The sequence below is a fragment of the Trachemys scripta genome, chromosome 2 (genome assembly GCF_013100865.1).
Source record: "Trachemys scripta elegans isolate TJP31775 chromosome 2, CAS_Tse_1.0, whole genome shotgun sequence".
Taxonomy (NCBI): domain Eukaryota; kingdom Metazoa; phylum Chordata; order Testudines; family Emydidae; genus Trachemys; species Trachemys scripta.
The window spans coordinates 32718074-32740662 of record NC_048299.1 but is presented as its reverse complement, the minus strand read 5'-3'; the positions used below and the strand labels follow the sequence as shown (position 1 = coordinate 32740662).

Sequence of the window (22589 nt, the reverse complement as noted above, 5' to 3'; positions counted from 1 at the left end):
CACAGCCCTTTTTCTCTTCCAGCAAAAGCGTGGTGTCAGGCTGCCCAGAAGTTTACGGGAGGAATTGGAACCAAACTCTGCGGTAAGCGAGGGAAACCAGTGGTAGCAAATTGCATGAAAATGGGCAATAAGCAAGAAAGAATTCGCAGCCACCTGAGGGACCTTGGAGGGATTCTAAGTCCTTTTGTGCTGGCAGAGAGGGTTAGTGGATCGCGGCGGGGATTGTAGTCCAGTCCCTGTGTTTTAAGAGCTGTTGTATTTAGGCTGCGTCTTTTGTGTCATTGTTAGCTTTGCTGTATGGGGATGGAGAAAAGCCCATGGAAACCGGGGCGAAGGAGGACCTGGGCTCCGCGGAGAAGACACCGGCCTGTACCTGCAACAACAAGCCCTGTAGCTGCCAGAAAGCGGATATTAATTATGCATTTTTACACTCAACAGGTAACGGTACCGCGTGTGTGTGCTTGAAAGTAGGAATGGATGGAAAGCCATTACTCCGACTTCTCAGCTGCTTGGCTTTCTCAGCCCACCGTAACCCTAGGGGCAGACCTTTCTCATACACACAAGGGGTGGAGACCCACAAACGAGCTAAATGATAGACATTCTCAGGGCTATTTTAGCACAGCATGACGGCACGAAGGAAGGTTTGGGACGGGGCTATATGGACAGCACAGAAATTGGGATTATCTATATAGATATGTGTCCATATAAACCCAGTATTGCTTTTCGGAGCTGGTTCTAATCGGGCCTGCCTGTGCAATGGCCCTGCCATTAAAGCAGAGGGGATGTACACTCAGAAGAAGGGTTTCCCTGTTCCACTCCGAACTGCGGGATAGTCTAGATGACAAACTTTTCTAAAACACCAGTAAGATATTCGGACTGTCTTGGCCTCTAAACTGCGCTGCCCGAGGAAGACTGACGGCAGCTTTTGTTGAGAAACACGAAGCCAGCCGGGATCACGATTTTTAATTCCGGACATTCTTGCCATATTAATGAATGAACAGCCCAGTCTTCCTGGTCCAGTAAATACCCCAGACCCCAAGGGGGATGTGCTAGTGAGAAATGGTCCCATTCGAACCACCAGCTCCGCAGGGTTCCCTTCTCCTGGCCCATCGGGTCAATGGACAACAAGCAGCCTTGATAATCTCCTACATATTTAACCGCTACAGTGCTACAAAGATACAGTCACAAGAAATAGGGGATTCCCTTAGCGTTCTGTGCGGCACGGGCCTGCACAATTTAGTTTAAATAAAGATACAAATATAAATAAATAAACATATGAATAAATCAGAGCATAACATGTTATTTCACGGAAAGGCATTCAAGCATCACTAAGGTATTGCAACCCTCCCATTTGACCAAACACAAAGAAGCTATTTTATTGTGATGCTCTTCTGGGTCTTCCACTTGTGTCATTTACAGTACAGGTATTTGCCTATTTCCCCCTGAAACTCTTTTCATTATTTCTTTTTCCTTTTTCTGTCTTTTTTTCGGTGTTTTTAAAGTCAATCATAAAATGCAGTTTTCAACACAAATTTCTAGTTAACAATGAATTTAGAGCTTGACCATATCTCCTAGAAAAAAATATTTTTGAAATAAGGTCTCATCGGATTGCTTACCAAATTAAAACCCAGATCCTCCGCTCATTGAAGTCAATAGAAAAGCCCCAAAGTCAGTGGGGGCGAGATTGTGTCAAAAAATCTACACATTAAACAATAAACTGGAGCTAACATTTCATGTAATTCCCCCCTCAGATCTTCTGCCAGCGTGCAATGGGGAAATAACAACTCTGTCTTTCCTACAAGATGTTATGGATATTTTGCTTCAGTATGTGGTGAAAAGTTTTGATAGATCAACAAAGGTTATTGATTTCCATTACCCAAATGAGCTTCTTCAGGAATATAATTGGGAACTGGCAGATCAACCACAGACCTTGGAAGAAATTTTGTTGAACTGCAGAACAACTCTAAAATATGCAATCAAAACAGGTAACAGGCATGCTGAAATTCTATTATGTGTGATTTTTCTACTGTTTTTTTAAATGTCACTTGCGGATCCTTGGAAAGTCAGTGAAGCAGGGATAACATATTACCCTGTGTGGCTTTAAGCAGTTATTGTCATTTGTAAATACATAACAGTAGATGAAAGAAAGAAAGAAAACTATTTATCGGCGCTATTAATATTTTCCTAAGTGAAATGTACAGTGTTATAGTTTAAGTACAACAATATACATTCTTCCTGGTCGAAATGAATGTCCCTGTCAGTGGTGGAACCTGTATATATCAATCGCTACGAAATAACATTCTCCCACCTCTGTGGCTCTTTTAGCACTTAATTTTTACACCGAGCACATTTTGGGCCCCCATCTTCCATTCTTTACGCTCTTCATCCTAACCCGCTAATGGGGACCAAATTCCGCGCTCGGTTACAACGGTATGAATTTGGAGCTAAACAAATGTAAATCCGAATTTACACCGACGTAGCAGAATCCACTCCCTGAGTGCTCAGTTCATAAGGAATGCAGGATAAGGGCCCCTGAAGCAGAGATTTATTGCTAATCCCCCAAGCGAGCACTTCTAAGAAGAAAGTGTTACCGTTGACTGCTGGGGTGGGGAGAAAAGAAGCAATTAATTAATTTGTCAACTAAAATTGCCATAAGAACCACACTAATGGAAGTTCTGAGCAGACAGCTGTGTGCTGGTGGAGATGTTATTTATACAAAAGGCCACTAACTCTCCTGTGTGCCAAATGGCTCGAGAGCTGGTGCTTCGGCTTTTGCATCAGATAGCCCTGGCTTTGACTTCCGCATCTCCACACAGTCTAAAAAAGCTGGATGCAGAGAATGAACAATCCCATTTTCCCGGAGAACGCGATCTGGCTGCCCACTCCTGGGCTCGGTGTAAAAATAGGAGAATCTGGCGCAATGGAACGCAGAAAACATGTTTTTTCCCACTGGATTCTAAGCATGAAAAATAGGAGCTTGTTTAATGGCTATTTTTGTTATTGTCATGACCAAAAAATATTCCAATTAATTCTGATCTGTCCAGAGACAGCACCATTTGTCCCTGCTCATGTCGTTATTATCTCCACTTAGGCAACCTGCCACGTGAAAATGATATTCTCAGTGATGCTAAACAGAATTCAGCAAATTCTTATGTGGACCCATCTAATTAAATTCCCACCGAATAAACAGAAAACAGAGGCTGCCTTTAGCCTCTCTTATACTGTTATTTAAAAGAACCATTTGTAGAGAAAACAAGGGTTCGGGAAGCTCCCGCTGGCATTTGAATTGCTGGGGAAATATTTTTTAAATAATATAAATCCTTTCAAAATGTGGATCCAAAAATCTGAAGGAGACGATAATGTGATGTGCGTATCGGCTGAGTAGACTCTGCGGGAAACACAGCTTGTAGCCTTTTAACAAATCGAATGGAGTGAAATAGACCCGATCCCGATCCATTGACTTCAAAAGGACAGGATCGGTCCGGTGTTTTTACTATTTGATTCTGATGTTACCAAAGCTTCCCTAAAAATATCCGGGCAACATACATAGGAAATAATTGAAGTAGTTACATTTGGTGGAACTCCTGGTCTGGGGTCGCAATATGGCGTAGGAAACAAATATTTAACTGGATTAGATCAAACACTTTAACACAGTTCAAATAAGATTTGTTAGACTCGCTCTACTAGTATACAGGTGCAATTTGCATTACGCTTCAGTGCATATCGACGCAATAAAATTACTGTGAAGTGTACATATACAAATCCTTCAAAATAATGTTACTGTTTCCGTTGTGCCATATAAATGTGGGGAAATTTCCCCATTTGTAATTAAAATATATAGAGGAATTATACTTTAAATTACATTTTAAAAGTTCAAATGACTGCAATGACCATTTAAAAAATTAAAACATTTTTTTTTAAATAAAGCTGTTTGCTAGGGCTTCTTTTAGTTTCACCAAGCAAGTGGTCAAGCTAGTACCCTGGTTTTAGAAGAAAACAGGACCAAGGGAATGCAACTCCAGACACCCTTTGAGTGTGATTGTATTCCCTTGAAATAAATATGATGTATTGGCTCAGGGCTATCCATGTCCACTCAGTATCTCTAATCAGAAGTGTAGTACCCTCTGGATTCTTCCAAAATGTCAGGCATGTCAGAGCAGCCGCAAGAAACTGGCAGTCAGATTTCGTTTGCACGTTTCACGTATACATGCCTGTATTATTACCTGTCTCGTTGAATAGTAATGCTATTTAGCCTCTTAAAACAATTGTCATTTCGCTGCTATTAGTAGCCTTCTTGATACCTCAAGATGCTATTTCATACGAATCTCAGGCTGGCACTACGTTTACACCAAAGCCTTTTCCCCCGTGTGATGTACTTTGAGTTGCACGATGAAATCGTTGCAGTTGCAGGTGAAAGGGTCGCTGTGCCATGACTACAGGATGTAAATAACGAGTCTGACAGCAATGTGCAGTATTAGGCAAATACAGAAGGCACGGCAGGGTTTGGAAACAGTCTAACTTTCTGGAGTTTTTTGTCACGACTGTTGTGGCAATGGTCCAGCACCACAGCTAAACATCGCCAATATACATCTCCACACGCAATAAACAAACGCACCGGGCATCCGCCCAGAATTGTGAAAAAGCGCCCGGGCCCTGTGTCAAACAGACCGGGGGATTCCGACCAAAGAACGTGCTTTGCTACGTTAAGATTTTGGGGGGAGTGTATAAATGAGGGCATGTCAGCTGGACTGAGGCTCGGTTCACCCTCAGAACTGGATCCCTAGACTTCCGACCAGCAGACCCTTGCTGAGCCTCCGAGCTCATTTGCTCAGCTAGAGAGACCATTTTCTGAAGCAGGAACGCCTGCCTGCCTCCCTATTCAGCCCCGCACTTCCCGTTTGCTAGCTTAATAGATGAGTTAAGGTCAGTTTCCCAACGATATGGTTGTCTGTCATTCTAACCAGAGGAGCAGTGTATTCTAGCAGCGGCCGCCGCCGCTTCGTGGAGAGGTTCTGACAAGATCCGTTCTGAGCCGCTGGGTGAATTTAGAATGTGATGCTTGAGAAAATACCCTGAAGCAGCCTTGGGATCTTTATCTAAGCAGAGTCGATGTGCTTGCTAATGGATTAGAGGAAACAATTGGTAATAAACAATTTAATTGATTAATTGAGCCTCCTATTCTGCAGCCAGATCCGGTTTCCCAGGCTTTATTCCTGAGGACGGTCTTCTCTAGTTGTTTTCTCTATGGGTTGATTATCAATATTAAAAATTCACTGTGTATTGCTTAATTGCGATTGGTTAGATATGTCACGTGGTATTTCTCCCCCGCTTCTTGACTGGATAAGTGCGTCGGTACAGGTGCTTCTGGTCCGAATTTTTATGTTTGTTCAATTAAAATTCAGCTTCTGGGAATACTGGTGTATGTAGCGTTGCAATTCATTTCCAGAGTTTGCTGGAGTTTAAAAAGTAATGGAAATTCCAGACAGTGAGCAGACTAAGAACTAGTGTTTGTCCAGCAGTGCTATTTGCTAGGTAGCAGGTAGGAAATACAAAAGGTTCATGAAGGTGGCCAGAGCAGATTGATTTACAAAGCTGAATGAATACCAATGGCTCTGTGTATGTGGCTATGTTAGAGGGCCACAGAGGACTGTAAATAAATAACAGAGAATGCAAAGGGTGAAAGTGCTGCCAGCTGGGGATGTCAGTGCTCTGGGATTGTATTGGTTGCTCTGACTCTGGCTCACTGTGCTACCATGGGCACATCACTTACATCAATTTGCCCGTCTGTAAGATGAGGATAGTACTTGGACTTCCCCATTTCACAGGGGTGCTTTGCAGCTTGATTAGTGTCTGTAGCATGCATTGAGCTCCTTGGGTGACAGAAAAATATGTCCAAATTATCTATTTTTAAGTTAATAAATCCAGCAGACAGTGGTATTCTCCTGTTTCCCTTCAACCCACCCCAGCTTCGGATTACTTACAGACCCCTCCTCCTTCAGTTAGTTGCAAAACACTGTTGATAGCCATGCACTGAGGTAGGAGAGCACTGTTCTACTGCTTTTGACTAATTCCTCAAGCAAGATCTGCTTATATGGTCAAGTGGGGTTTAAATGAGACTAGAATTTATTTCGGCCATCCAATAGGGTGAAAGAACTTTACAGTCTCTCTAAGACCTTAAGCAGTCCCAATAATGGAGAAATACAGGCATCTATGATTAGAGTCAGATTATCGCCTCTCCTGTTTTATGTGGAGAGTAGGGCCCAAATTTTGCTGAAGCGGTGGTGAGTGAAAGCATCATTCTCCCTGCCTCCTTTGCTCTGAGGATATCCTTGTGAGAAGGCTGTATACATGCAAGACTCTATGGTTTTGAAGGGAATGTGGGTGAGCCAGCACCAGGTAGAGCTGGGGAAGAACCTGTCTCTTGACCCCCCTGAAACTGTGTGGGAATTTCCCCAGGTCCCCAGATAAGGCTAACCCTGTCGGTACAGCTTACAGAACATCCTGTTGCACACTATCTGGCATCGGCAAAGGCAGGGGTTGTTTGGCCCAGCTGTGGATAAGGAAAATGTTGAGCACATAGTTCCTCAGGGAGCTGTGTTGTTATGGGAGACTGGAGGTAGGAATTGGCAGGAGACACTGGGCTCTGCAGAAATGCACCAGAACTCTGTTTTTCCCCAGGATTTCGCCATAGACTCCCACCTGGACCCCCACGGGGTTTCCCAGACTTTCAGTGAGTTTTCCTGAGGGAGGACATGATTTGACCCTTAATTGTTGAAAGCTACCACAGAATATCACATCTTCAGAGAGGCTGGAATTCACTTGCTGGTGGAGAGCCTGAGCAAGGTCCTCCTACATCGCTGAATATCTGTGGAATCCTTGTGTCGTTGGAGCAGTATGGCCATGCAAGCCCGAATGGGAAGTTCCGAAGCCCCCTGAACATTAGTGGGATAGGCTCTGTGCCAGTTTCAAAGATAGAGGGAAGCATTGATGATTGACCAGAGAAAGGGGTCATGGATCTGTGCTTATGCTGTACCAGTGGTCAGCAATCCTTGCATAGAAGGTGTGGGCTGCTATGTCCCTGGATTATGGGATGGGGGGAATTGGATTTTGTTTCCAACTCTCAACTCAGGCTTACTTCCAGCCACAAAGCCCAATTACTCATACTTTGTGTGCTGTGAGCTGGGGGGCAGGTGAGTAATTCTCGGCACAATTCTTTCAGCCATGTGTATGTGCCTGATAACAGACCACAAGAGACTAGGAGATACGTTTTCTCTTGGTTTTTGTTTGCATTTCCTAAATCGCCCTGCTGTATTTTATGTTTCCCAAGCGGTCAGTACCAGTCTGCAGTCCTTGGGTTAGGACAGGTGTTTTCTAAGCAGGAACGCTTTCCTTTGAATGAGATGATATTTACGTAATTGTTAATCTTTCAAAATTCTTGCTGGTAACAAAGCCATGTAACTCTAAACAGGGGGGCAGGACATGACTAGTCAAGTGAGCTCTAATGAGTTATTTGTTTTGTCCCAGTTTTAATAGTTCTGGGCATATTTTTGAAATAAAATATCTGACAGGAGGTCAGAAAAATCCAGAAGTCAGCAAGAGAAACCTTGTAAATGGACTACCCAGCCCACTGAATATATTTTCACGCATCATTCCGACATAGCAGCAATGTTCCCTTTCGTCGGGTTTATTTAAAATCACAATTACTCGGAAGCTCTGTTATTTATAATTGTATTCTGACAGTGAAGAAATGACAAATATTACCACAGTCCATGCCATATTTGCACAATCATCAGCCTCTGAGTCATGTTCAAAGCAGTCAGCAAAGTGTTCCATTTTCTCATTTTGCCCTGTCTTTTATAATCATTAGCCATTCATCACTGATGTTGTTATAAGCAGTGTCAAGCACCTCAGATGGTGTGTTGTGCATGCCTTTCAAACGTAGCCCAAGCAAAAGCACAGTCAGTGACAACATGTGACACACCTGCAAGGGCGGATAGGTATTTTAGTGCAGCAGCATCATGCTAATTTTCAATACAAATGGCAAGAGCTTATAATTCCAGTACAATATAATTTCAGTACAAATGATAGATCTTATAATTCCTAGCTCTACTTCATTGTTCCTATTTTACTTATTTTGAAATAAGAAAGGGGAAAATAATCTCCCCATGACAAAAGATCTGTTGTTGTTGTTGTTTCACACATTGATGATGCTTTTCCATTGTGTAAAAATCCTGAGATAAATACACCAATCAGTACTGAGCAATTTCATTTTGCTTCATCAGACTTCTGATACACTTTTTCCATTTTATGCAGGGCATCCTAGATATTTCAATCAGCTTTCAACTGGACTGGACATGGTTGGATTAGCTGCAGACTGGCTGACATCAACAGCAAATACTAATATGTAAGTAGCCAAATTTGCCACTATCATTATCTAGGTTAATTTTAAAATTAGATTCCACAGTATTTGCTGTAGCTGTAGGTCAAAGAAAGCCTTTCATGTGAAACTAGCAGGAAAAACATTTGTCTGCCTTTTAAATTTTAATACAGCCATCATGTTATTTTAAAACTGCTTTGTATGTTGTCTCCCATAAAAAAAATGCATCACATAAATAAAATGACAGCTCTGATAAAATTCCTGCAAGTGAAGGGGAAAATATTTTTGTATTTTGCATACATAAATATGTAAAATGTGAAATGGAAACACAAACAGATGCTGTTAGGTAAATAGACTTGCTGACAAAAGAACCTGACCTTGCAATCCTTACTCATGTGGGTTAGTGCCATTGGTTTCAGTGTGACTATCCAAGTGGCGAAGGGCTGCAGGGTCAGACCCAAAGTTTATTTGTAAGGCTCCTGGCCTACAAAGTGTTCTATGCACATCTTGCTTTATGCACCATGTCTCATTGACTTCAGTGAGACTACATTTGCATGTGAAGTGAAGGGCCTTGTTCTGGTCAATAGCTCTTGAACACATTGTAATAATGTGAGCCCCTGTCCTGCAGGAAGCTGAGCAAGCTCCACTCCTGCTGAAGTCAGTGGGAACAGAGTCCTCGGCACCTCACAGGAGTGGGGTTGAAAACATTTAAACTTCAAGGCAGAAAGAAAGTAATCAAATATACTGCAAAATATAGTTCTCTGCACTGTACACTATACTGTATATATACATAATATGGATTCAGGGTTTGACAGTGGAAACAATTGTGTAGATATTTTAAGTAGTAAATTAATGTTTTAAATAAAAAGAATAAAATATGGCCATTACTACATTTCAGGTTCACCTATGAAATTGCTCCAGTGTTTGTACTTTTGGAATATGTCACGCTAAGGAAAATGAGAGAAATGATTGGCTGGCCAGGGGGCTGTGGCGATGGGATATTTTCACCTGGTATATGATATTTCAAGCTTTCTTTGTGTTTCAGACTATACTATGACAGACCTCATAACTAATCTAGCTAAAGAGGCAATACAATGAAATCCACAGTTTCAAGAGGTCACTCACTAATAACAACTGCTGTCCTCTGTTGGATAAAAGTACTGCATATTTATGAAATTCAGGGATGTGATTATTAGGGATTTTAATGTCTGTCACTATTGAATACTCCCTTCAAGCGAATTGTGCTGCATTATGAACAGCAATAGTAGTGCGTGGAAAACATAATCAGAAGAGACATTTGCCCTGCAGTTCTGCTATGGTCCTACTTTCTTATGGATTACATAAAATAAAAGACTATAGTGTTAATAATGAGACAGAGAAACACTCTGATGCCCTCCATCATTACAGTAGAAATTTAAGTGAGCAGGATAATGTATCATCCCTGTCAGTAAATACAAAGCCTGGCCAATATCTTGCAAAGCCTTATGTTTGTGAATAATTTTACACAGGTGAGTTGTCCTATTGAGTTCCATGGGACTGCTCATGTGAGTAGTTATTCAAGTGTGCAAGTGCTTGCAAGATCAGAGCCCTAGCTTCTTCAAGGCAAATCAATAAGTCAAGAAATGAGTATGATTAACTATAGAGGAATCATTGTCAGTTCCAAGCACTATTTCCTTGAAACATCTGATTTTTAGCATGCCATTTAATCTTTTGCATTACACTCTTCTTCACTTCCCATTTTACTCTGAAACTTTATTATTTAAAATTACTTCTGTATTTATCTCCCAAAGCCACAGAAACTATCCAGAAAAGGGACAAAGACTTAGCACTGTATAGATTACCTTTGTCAATTTCACAGCAACAGAATGACCTCTGTGGGAGAAATCTGTTCTGGAAAGAAAGGTTCAGTGGTCTCACAGGGGGGGGAAAGGATGTTTTGACTATCACCTCATGAGTAGACTGCACAGCTAATCATCACAGGTACTTCTGAGCCCCCCCCGTACACTGAGTGTGAAGTTCATTCCTGTGCAGAGGACCAATGCAAAGCCCACATCACATGCCACTCAAGAGGGCTTAAGCAGGCTCATGGGCCTTGTTCTGGCCCTTTGTACAGGGGTGAATTTTAAACATAGTGAAAGCGGGAAATTTATATTACTTATTATTAATGAGCATTTAAATAGCATAATATGAACCTGACCTCATTCCTACTGAAGCAGGGCGAGTTTTGTTCCATAATGCACAGGAACCTGCTGCTGTTCATGGGCATTACTGTGTCTGCTCACAGCCAAAGCACTTCACATACAGAATGTGAAAACCAGAAAGGGGTTAAGTAGGCAAACTGCAGTGCGATCAGCAACAGTGTACAGATAGGAGCAAATCCTTCATTACACTATCATCACTTTCCTTCTCCTGACATAAGGAGGGAGGACTGGATTGTGCCTTGCTGAAAGTCAATATTATACATGGCTCTATAGCTAATTGTAAACCATGGGTCAAATTCAGCCTGGACTATGTTGGTTCAATTCCCATGGAAGTCTCTGGACCAAATCAACTGTAGTGTAAATTACATGTTGGATGTTAAGGTGGTCAGAGAATGAGTGTAAGTGTTAAAGTTGTGTAGCTTGCAGTGATTTGACATTCAGTGGGTTAGCAAAGCAAATGTAACATTCAGCAAGTGGCAAATGAGGTGGATTAGTAATCAACAAGAGGGTATTATTGTTCTTATTCATTGTTTCTATCATGGTAGTGCCTGGAAGCTCCAATCAAGCTCATGGCCTTGTTGTATGAGGCACTGTGCAAACACCGTGAGAGACAAGTCCCTGCCCCAAAGATCTTACAATCTAAATAGCAAAGACAGTCAAAGAATGAGAGGGGAAACAGAGGCACAGAGCGGTGAAGTGACTTGCCCAAAGTCATATAGCAGGTCTGTAGCAAAGTTGAGAACAGAAGGCCATTAGACAATGCTGCCTCCTCTAAGACAAGCAAAGATAAGATGAAGCAAAGGGAATCTACAGCCAGGTACCACTTAAACCCACTCACGTCTATTTTCTGACCAACTTTATACTCAATGTGCAGCTTACACCATTGTTTATATCACATCTGAATTTGTCTCACTGCCTCTAAAAGCTTCCTCTAGATTAGAGGATTTCACCATGTCATGGTGCCATACTAGTTAACAGTATGTCCTACTAACTAGTTGTATTCTGCTACTCTAGGTTTCATTTGTAGGGTGCTCATTGTTTCTGCTTTGCATAAAATCCCTGAGACATTCTGTATGGTTGTGTTTGCCTTTTAGCTAATTGCTCTCTGCACAGCACTACTAATCAGGAGGTGGCACTAAGAAAAATGCTGTCTCTTAGGGAGTTATTGAGGCTGCGTGTACAGTGTTTGTATTCACAATTAGAGCTGGCCAGGAATTTTTTGATGAAATATTTTTGCATCAGAAAACATTGAGTAGTCAAAACCAAAACTGTGGGAAAGGATCAGTATTGATGAATTTCCTGTTTTGAGAAATAATTGGAAAAAAGTTTTGTAATTGTCAAAACAGGACATTTCAACATTTTCAAAACAAAAAGTTTCATTTTTCAGTGTGAAACAATGTTTTGTTTTAAAATTTTAGTTAATTTACATAAAAAATATTTTAAAATGTAAAAGGTCAAAACTGAAAAGAAAAATTTCAATTGACCTGTTCTAATTTTTTTTCAGATGATCTGGTCTCAAAATGTTTTAAGATTTCACCTTTTTTTTTTCCTGATTCTGGATGGAAAAAATTTTGAAATCTCAAAAATTCCTGTGGGGTAGGAAAACCATTTCCCACCAAGCTTTTAATCACAACTAATAAAACAACTTTATAGAGTCTAAAGACTTTAATTGTTAAAACTACATGATGGAGCAGCTCTGTTGGAGTGCAAAGAAACCTAGTAAGAAAAGAGGATTAATAGCAACACTGCTTGGACAGTACAAGCCAATAGACAGGACAGTACTGATGTGGATGGTAATTAGGCATATCCTTATTGCTAGATTAAAAGAGTAGCACATTTAGGTAGAGGGCCTGTTTCAGTTATGAAGTCTGGTAGGTGGTTATATGAGGTGGAGTGACCCACAAAACATACACCAAATGGGAGAAATCCTGGCCCTATTGAAGGCAGTGGAAGTATTGTCATTGATTTCAGTGGGGCCAGGATTTCATCAAATGGGTCGAATTCTGGAAATATGCAGAAAAATGAGGCAGCACCCCTATATATAGATCTCCTATGTCCAGAATAGGAATCTTCCTTCCCTCTGCGGAGGAGAAACTAGCTTCCAGGGGAAAGGAGGAGTTGTATGTAGGGGCTCCACAATCACTGGCTTATGGAGTGCACATATACACACTGGTCATCTGGAATGTAGTCCTGTATCATTCATATATGATTTCTGATCAGAGCGGATTACTTGTTTATACTGTAATTCACACTTCTTAAGAAGCAATAACTACTGTGCCAGATCTGCTTGTTTCGGCAATAGTCAAAACCATCTTTGTCTTTTTCTCTATGTCAGGGTACTATACCATCCCCTTTTAGTTCTAATCCCTGCATCTCCGAATGAAAGAATAGTTTTTATATAAAGCTCTCACTGCTGTGAAGAAAAGTCTCTAACTCTATCCATTCTCTGCAATTGACCATATACAGACCTGATTTTGAGCTGTACTTTTACAGGTGTCTTTGGCACCCACAATTAATTATGGGCATAAAAATGTGCCTGCAAAAATGAGCGCCTAGGTTGAGGCCCATTAATAAATGTAATTCTAAATGGCTAAACAGTAAAGGGAGTGATAGAAACGGTCCGTTGATGTAGGAACTCCTACATTCTAAACTTGGTGTTGACACTAATTCCATTTGTTGCCTTAGACAAGTCATTTAGACCAAATTTCTAAAACTCAGATGCCTTAATTTAGGCATCTAATTCTACAGTTAAGCAACTGAATACTTTAGGGATGTAAATTTGGCCTTAACCTCCCTGCTTCAATTTCTTCATTTGTAACAATAAGCATTAAAATACCTACATATCTCACAAGGGGTTGTGAAGAATAAATCACTTACAAGCCTGCTTCTGCTCTCATACCAGTTTTACACTGGTCCAACTCCATTGACTTCAGTGGAGCTAATCTTAATTTAAACCAGTGCAAGTGAGATCAGAATGAAATTCACTGCTTATAAAGACTGAAGATTAGTCTTAATTTAAAGAAAAACCCTGAACCAGAGTACCAGTTAGAAAGGGAGATACAAGCACAATTCTTGGCATACAATGGAATAGTATGAACATAACTCCATTTTCACTGTAACAAAAAGAAAAAGCCAAAACAATGGCCAGACCAGAGCCGGAGCTGGTGTAATGTGATGTAACTCCATTGACTTCAATGGAATTACTCTGATTTACACTTGTTTACAATCTGGCCCACCATTTTTAAACCTAAAACATAACCATTAAGCAGATACAGAACTATTGTAAAACCTGCACCTGCATTATATCCCATAGTAACAATGGGTTGCTAGGCTATATCCAGATCTTACTTATCTTATCAATTGCTGAACTACACGTCCATTTTACTGAGCTTTTAAAAAGGAAAGAAACTGAATTATTGTGTTTTTTGGTGTCTAAATTGTTTAATTTAAGCATTAGAAACTGAATTATATAGATCAAAACATAGTACAGCACTAGACTAGATGAATCAATCTGACACTTGAAACTGATAGTTTTAATCAATGTATGAAAGTGATTTTGATAGACTATTGTTAGAGAAATTTAATCCCTCCCCATCTCCCAACCCCACTGTGGGGGGAAAAAAAATCCTTTCAGAGGGCAGGGTTGGTAATAGATTTTAAAATAAAAGGAACAGTTGTTGGACTGGTGTCCTTTTTTTTTTTTTTTCTTTTTCTGGTTGCCCTAATGCTTTGACCTGGTGGTATATCCAGGACACCAGATTTGGGACCGATGCTGGAGTCTTTGAGGGCAGAGAGCATGTAACTCTCATGTGCCACTTGGCAATTTTCCCTGTGGTGGTTTACATGTTGAAAGAGGCCCTTTGCCTTCTCACACATGGGGTCAGAGCATCACATAAGAATACAAATTAGCAGCATGTGCAACTGTTCTTAGGAAAGAGAAGGACATGTTTGGGGAATGCGGGGAAGTGGCATCCAGGAATAGGGAGAGGGCAGAAACCCCATGACCCCATTCTGGCCAGCTTAACTTTTCACATGCTTGTCTTGGGGCGTGGGAGGTGTGTTAATAGACCCATTTGGTCTATCCCCCTCTCCCCCCGATTAGAAGAACAATGAGCAAGAACCATTCATGCTCCCTTGCCTATGAACTTGAGTTGGAAAAACTGTAATAAGAGTGTAGTTTGTACTAAAATGATGTTAATAATGCATAGAAAAAATAACAGTGTATTACTGTGGACTCCAGGTGGTGCCATATCTAACATGTATGCTATGTTGATTGCACGTTTCAAGATGTTCCCAGAAGTCAAAGAGAAAGGAATGGCAGCTATTCCCAGGCTGGTTGCCTTCACCTCAGAGCATGTATGTGTTTCTATTTTATCCAGTTTGTTAAACTTGCTTTTGTTAATTAAACCAGGACAGAAAGAATACCCGAGCAAGGGATTTGTAGCTACATGGCTTCATTTCTGTTAAACTCTCATTGGGAATAAAAAAGGGTGGTTTCTTGTTACATGAAGGGATATACTGGATGCTTGATGTTGAAATGCATGATATTCTAAAGCAAGGTCTATAAATCATTGTGTCTTTCTGGCTTTCACTTATATCTATGTAAATCTTAGTGTGAAATCCAGTGTGTGTGAGCTCAGAATCAGGCTCTATAACACTCTGGCAGTGATTTCTCTGTTTATATCGCTCTAATGGAAATAGCAAATCTCTGTAAATCCAAACATCAGTAGCTGACACTGTTCCTACTGTAATTTAAAAACAATGTGATAACATACATGAAGACAGTAATATTTAAATGCTATACATGCAGTAGAATAAATATCAGATCTGTGCTTGCTGCTGAATATGGGGGGTAGGTTGACTTTACCATTGATTTATCACCATGAACCAAACCCTGAGTCCAGCTTCTTTGGCAATAAGGGTTGCATATGCCCTAGACACTTGCATAAACTGGCTGTGCACTGAGCTGACCAGTGCTAGGATGAGGGGAGGTGGCTTCACACATAGGATGGTGGGGAGAAAAAACCACAACTGCCCAATGTGTGGGAGATGTAGTGAGTTTCCCACTCCAGACTCTCCCCGTGGTGGAATTAGCTTGACTTTAGAGCTGTATTAACCTTCCCATGTAGGGGAAGAGGGTGGAAAGAGAAGACAGGGCCAGGCTTCATGCTCCCCCTCTAAATTTCCCTCCAGCTGACTGCTTTCAGCCAATGAGGAACCTTTGCCTGCTAGGGCATCAGCAGAGGCACTGCACATGCTCAGTGCCTCCCCAGGCATAATCCTCAAAGACCTCACTGCCATATGTGGCAATGTGAACGGTCAAAGTTGGGGTGTCCACCGCTGGGAAGGACGAAGGTTAAGTGGCTTCAAAGCTACTATATGGGTGTCTGCAGGGAAGGTCTCTTTCAGGACCTGTGTTCGCTCCCGTGTCTGCAGAGACTAGACGGTCCTGCAGGATCCACACTTCAGAGCAGCTGGGCTAAGAATTTGGCCCCACAGCAATCAGAGAGAAAAATAAACCATAAAATAATAATGACTATCCAAAAAGGCCATGCGGCAACGGATACATTATCAATAGAAGACCAAAACCCAGCAAATTCTTACAAACAAGGTTGTTTAGAATAATAATTCCCTCTGGTCACTATGTAATCTAACAATATTTCATAGAACTGGAACAGTGCACAATGAATTAAATCTTACTATCATTTTCAAAATAATGAAATGAGTCTCAACATCATTGAGATTTTATGTTAAGGGGCAGAAATATTGTATTTCAAAGTCAAGTGTGTTGTCAAGTATGTAATATAATCCCGGAGAGCTGATAGTTATATTCATTAAATGATCTTAAATTACAGTTATTGCCCCTTCCACAAAACAGCTGCAAAAACACTGATAACAATGCAGAATCCCAGTTTCCAGAGATCAAACTACCCTGTGAACTATAGTTTCCCACAAAACATCCAATAATTTGCCCTTAGGATATTGCTTGATGAAACTGAGTTATTTGTGTCCTCTAACCCTTAATTCGTTACACAAAGCTTGCAGGTTTGGGTGCTTTATTTATTTATTTATTTATTTAAAAGTATAATAGAAACTGTTCCAGAAATGTCATAGCCCCAGCAGCATAATCCTATTTAGAATAGAAGTGTTGTTCAGCAGCAGAACTGACAGGGGGATTTTTGGATGTCAGTTAGCACACCCAACTGGCCTTCTTGTCCATGTAATACAATTCAACCTGATGTTAGCTTCTCTCTGATTCAGCAACATGCCATTACCAAGCAGTGTGACTACAAGGCGAGCATTCCATACACTTTGCGTTATCAGCCCTCTCTTTGTGTTTATGATGGAATAGTGAATCCAGGTATAAAATTGCTGTATATCTTTAGGTGAATAAAGATGGTGCATCAGGGGAAAAGTAAAAATCCAACAGGAGCAAATCCAAGATAATAATATCAGCACAAGCAGCAGAGTCAGTTCTCATTTTCACCTATGTAAATTTCACCTCCATTGTTACCTTCTTGGAGTTACTCCACGTTTCTACTGAAATCACAGCCTGGCCCCTTGAGCCAACGAATATTCAGCCATCTAGTGTATGCTTCAGTTAGAAGAGCCTTTGTATTCTGTACAATATTATGACATACACCTCTATCCCGATATAACACTGTCCTCGGGAGCCAAAAAATCTTACTGCGTTATAGGTGAAACCACGTTATATCGAACTTGCTTTGATTCGCCGGAGTGCGCAGCCCCGCCCCCCTGGAGCGCCGCTTTACCGCGTTATATCCGAATTCGTGTTATATCGGGTCACGTTATATCGGGGTAGAGGTGTACCTCTGACTCTGCATCACTTCTATTCCATCCCACCATTTAGGACACTGCTATAGCTAACTTACAACTTTATGGGTCAAATTCAGCCCTGGTATAGCTCCATTAAGATGCACTTGCTTACACCAGGGCTAAATGTAATGTTATTTATTTACTGGCACAGCTTTCTAGAGCCAAATGCTGATCTCATTTGCACTAGATGTGGAGTAACTCCCTTCAAGTCAATGATGCTGGTTTGAGTCTGGTGCAAGAGAGAGCAGACTTTGTAAATAGATCCTTCATAGGTAAAAATCATGGATGTCACCCATTATATTCCATTTTTATATAACTTTGAAAACTCAATGAAAATCCAAGACTTAGAGCCACTTCCTTGGTCCCATTACATCTGCTTTGAGCTGTTCTGGCAATGAAGAGCAGACTGAACACTGCTTTAAGTGTTAGCTAAGGTGTTTCCATACGTAGTATAGGGAGCATTGCATAGGCTAAGGAAAGGGGGGATGCCCAGAACACCTTTGTGTTCAATTCCCATGTGCCAGAACGATCCCCTGGGGTCCTTGCCATTTGGCACAACTTAGAGTAGCCCTTTGGTTTCTAGAAATTGCTCCTTGGAACTGGACTGTCACTTCAGGATCAGGTTTCCCCTCCTCCCCCAACCCACTCTAAGCTGAACTGGACATGAAATGCCTGGTCCTGTAGATCTTGTCCCAGGTGTATATTTGGTGCACACTCCAAAGCAAATTGTTACTGTTCTCATTTTGCGCATGGGTCCGGATAGCCTCGCAGTTGCACCTTATATTGTAACTTTGGACCAAATTCATTTTTCAGTTACACATGTTTAAATGTAAAACTTTTGATCTGAAAATCACTGGGCTCTGAATCAAAAATAAAAAGTTACAGCGAAAAAACACAAGTTAGTGGTATTTCCCATTATTCAACCAAATAGTAGAAGGATAAAGAAAACAGATGCTAAAGATAAACACCTCTGGACTGTTCTATGCTCATTCACATTGGCTTCACACCATGTTCGTTCCATTGATTTCAATAGAATTACACTAATGTAAAGTGAGATCAATCCTAGGCTCTCAGCCATTACAATGATTTAAGAGTATGAAGTAAATGTCCTTCTTTGTTCCACATAATGCAAAATCAGTTTTAAGAAGGGTATGAAATCCAGCTAGATTATTTGTTAAATCAGGTCATGGAGCAACGCATGGCCTAGGATCTCAGCCTGCATTCCCTGCATCCCCAAAACCTTAGAGATCCTCAAGGACTGCAAGTTTAGGCCCTAAAAGACTTTCACTTACTCTGTGGGCTTGAGCTATAATTAAGGGCTATAGGGTCTCCTCCTAGGGTTACAGGGATAAAAAGCAGCCATGTCTGGGCATGGGTGACAGAAGGAGAGTGCTGCCTCCACATCATCTCCTCTTCTCCAAGCCTGCAAGAGTTTGGAGGGTAAGACAGTGCTAAGTGTCAACTTACTTGCTGCCCCATTCCACTCTGCTCACGAAGGACTCAAGGAAAAGTGACAGCTAGAGTAATGACAGGCAACATGGCTCAGGGGCCCGGAGGGAGCCAACAGGAGGCTGGGAGCCAATGTGGAGGCACAGTGCCTCCAGAATATCCCTGGCTTCTGCACATCCTTCAGATCCATGTAGATCTGCTGATTTTAGTGGAGGTCAATCTCCTGCCCTTCCTCTGCCACCCACCAGCACTTTTGCATGGGGGCAGAGCTCACCTCATGCTCCAAATAGTCAAATTTGTAGGTTGTAGGAGTCATGGAATTTCCTGTCACATACTTGGGAGCAGCCCATGTGGTTATAGCCCTAATTACATCAATTAATTGTAATGAGGACCAAAGTTCGCACTGTACTGAAAACCCTAGGGATGGAGCTGTTCAAAACGTTTTCTACTAAATGCTTTTTTTTTTTTTTTTTTTGGCTGAAAAATGATTCTTTGTCAAAGCTGAAACACTTGGCAGTGTTCTAGCAATTTTGACAAAGCTTTTGCCAGAAAATTTCTGAGGTGCAAAATGGTCACTTCCAGAGAGGGAGAAATCAACCTTTTTGATCCAAAAATGGACATTTTGATACAGTTTTGTTTCACAAAAACATTCTAAAAGTTTTGGTTTCATTCCAGTGTAATGAAAACAAATTTCCAAATCTCAAATATTGTCATGAAATGGAATTGTTTTTCTTCACCCAGCTCTGCCTAGGAGATAGTTTTCCAGGCCCTGCCCCACGGATAAGGCTCCCAGAGGTAACACGTACATGATGGTGTTTTTAGGGAGAGATTTGAGGATACTGGAGACTAGGGTTTTCATTTGGTGCCCTACAGTATGAAGTTATTCCTAACAGGGATAGTTTCTCCACTAAATCCATGGCAGAGTAGTTACTCCTCTAATCATGGAGAGGAAGCGGGCAGAGGTTCTATTTTCCACCATCTAAAGAAAAGTAGCTGTGTTCCCATCATAGAAATTGAGATCAATTTTAACTCTCTGATTGGCATTTCTTTTTTGATTACCTGATACACAAGGATTCAAAAAGTTGGTGGGCTTGATTGAGGAATAACTCCATTTAAATCAATGGATTTACATCGTATACCAGCACAGAGTCCAACTGAAGTAAACAGGGCTACATATGGACATAGGAGTCCACTCATACTCAGATCAGATTGCAGGATTGGGGCCTTCTTGCCAACAGCTCCAGCTTTGATTGCTTGGTTTCATTTTAAGACCTGTACAATTTTTCCCTTGGAGCATTCCACAAATAAACCAAAGAAAACCAAAGCCTTGGACTTTGTTGCATGAGGAAGGCTGTGTGCAGATAAATTGTTTGAAATGTAAAAGGTAGAAACATTTGCATGTCAGGCAGAGACACAGAATTATAACTTATTCTCCCCTAACATTAACAAAATACCTGCTAACCTTCTACCAGCAGCAAATATAACACCACGCAAAGACACATATCTTACGTCAGTGTGTTTAGAACATTGATGTGACTATAACCAGCATGCACATACCCTGGAAGGATTCCATTTCGATAGATAATTGCAATAAATGCTACGGTTTGCTATTAGACATTTACAGTAAGTCACCCTGGTGCAGAGAGCCCACATAAGGCCCTCCACTCCATTTAAACCCTGGGTGGAACTGCAGAGGGAAGCTTCTTCGTACCTTTTGTGCCATGTAGGGTGTCTCCATCAAATAGGCTAAGGTGGAGAAATTGTAGGGGATGAGGCCCCGCACTTACACAGGAGCCACGTCCCAGAGTCTCTACACAGAGATCACAGAGGGACAATGACACTCTTCTATCTGATAGGCTGTCCAGCCTGCCCAGAGTCTGGGAGTTAATTCCCCACCCAGTTAATTCCCTTCACAAAGCTTATTTATGAATTTCCCCCTAAGCAGAAAAGACATGAGCATTGGGGATCACAACATTATACGTTTTTTTTTTTTTTCCTCTTCAGTTTCAGACATCCCTAATTAGGAGATAATGATTTATTAAGCCATAAAATATGCCAGAAGATTGAGTGTCATAATCATATATATATTAAAGCAGGGATAATGTAAGATAAGAATAGGTCACCATATATTTCAGTGTCACCGAAATTGTTAATGAACCTTTAAATCTAATTAGCAGAATGATTTCAATTCTTCATTTTTTGGAAAGGCCTGATTCTCTCATAAATGTGTATCGTGCTTCCTACATTGCAAAGTTCAATATAAAAAAAAAGGGCACAAAAGATGATGGAGACAAAAAAAGTTATTCCAAACAGCCTAAGAAATTTTAGAAAGAGGAAAGTATCTCCTAGCTGAACAGGCCCATTTTATGTTGGATAATAATCTACCCTAATAACTTAGCATAAATAGTACTCTACCCTTCCTGCTTTTCACCATTACATTTAAAACACTTCCCTTTCAAGAAACAAATCTAGGTTTCTCTTAAACCCTTCTTCACGCAACTTTAATCCCTTGCTGGCATAAAACATAAGTATCTCATACATCTGGAATCCCTTGCGAAGCTATCTCAAAGTCGGTCACCCGTGAGAAATAACTTCAGCTTCTTCAGTTTTTCCTTGTAACCTCAATTCTTCAGGCCTGGGGTTATCTTTGTTGCCCTCCATAACACTTTCTGGAAGGCAGGGCTTTTCTTCCTGTTAATGGGGTGTCACACCAAAGTGAGCAGTGTGCTTTGTCAGTCCATTACCGGATACAGCACACTCCCTCACCTCATGTCCAGCCAGCTCCACTGCCCAGGGGTATAAGGAGGGTGGAAGCATGGCTGTGCCTACTTCCAATCTCTCTTCCACCTTCCTAACCCATATTTTCTCAGAGGGGCATATCAGGCAGTCAGCCCCTACTCTCCCCAGCCCATGACAGAACCCAAGATCTGGATAGCTTCCGCATTGCCACATGGATAGGGGTAGGGCTCACTCCCTCTTCCCTTCATGGCCACACAGAACCCAGCAACACTCTAACTCAATGCTAATATAATGAAAGATTTTATTTTCTACTAGATAGAAGAGTTACGGGAGCAATTCCATTTTATCCAGTGTAGAACAATGAGCCAAATTCATCCTTTCTGTAATGCCATTGACTTCAAAGCCAATGAATTACATTTAATGCCAAGTCTCCAGTTCTTTAGCCCTTTCCTATATAACCGATATATTATACTATATAACATATAGGTGTCTTTTCACATAACACACATGTAACGTATATGTAGGTATATAACTGGATGGATGAAATCAATGATTTTCTTAAATTGGTAACGTAATTGCTGGATTTAGGAATTGTTAATGAGCTACCAGTATTTTGACACCCTTACAGTTCCCTTCTAATCTGTGTAAAGATCAACAGAATCTTCCTGTGCTCGGGATTTTGTGCTAAGGTTCATTGTGTCAATAGCCTCTTAGTGGATTCCCAGCTGCATTATCACAGGGCTCTATGGCTGTAGTGCGCATGACCACATTGCCTCAAGAGAGGTGCTGGGGAGACTGCCTCAGTGAAAACAACCCTTCCCGCTGCTACTCCTGCCACATGGGCAGAAGGAGGAAACTGCTTTCTCTGGTCAGCCACGGCACGACCTCCTCCCTGCTTCCAAGGGGCTGCTGCGAACCTGCGATGCGTGTACTTGTGCAACTGCACAAGGGATGGAAAGCAGCTTGTTGATCCACTCTTGTGAAGC

The 22589-nt window shown here is 41.3% G+C and overlaps 1 protein-coding gene across 1 annotated transcript in view; it reads left to right on the top strand.

Moving 5' to 3' along the window:
• GAD2 (glutamate decarboxylase 2) overlaps positions 1–22589 on the top strand; it is a 54789-nt gene that overhangs the window by 2245 nt on the left and 29955 nt on the right. The window contains exons 2-7 of the mRNA XM_034760221.1: positions 23–82; positions 289–438; positions 1752–1985; positions 8314–8404; positions 9276–9388; positions 14819–14934. Coding sequence (XP_034616112.1) covers positions 23–82; positions 289–438; positions 1752–1985; positions 8314–8404; positions 9276–9388; positions 14819–14934 — 764 coding nt within the window. The remainder of the gene's footprint in view (positions 1–22; positions 83–288; positions 439–1751; positions 1986–8313; positions 8405–9275; positions 9389–14818; positions 14935–22589) is intronic.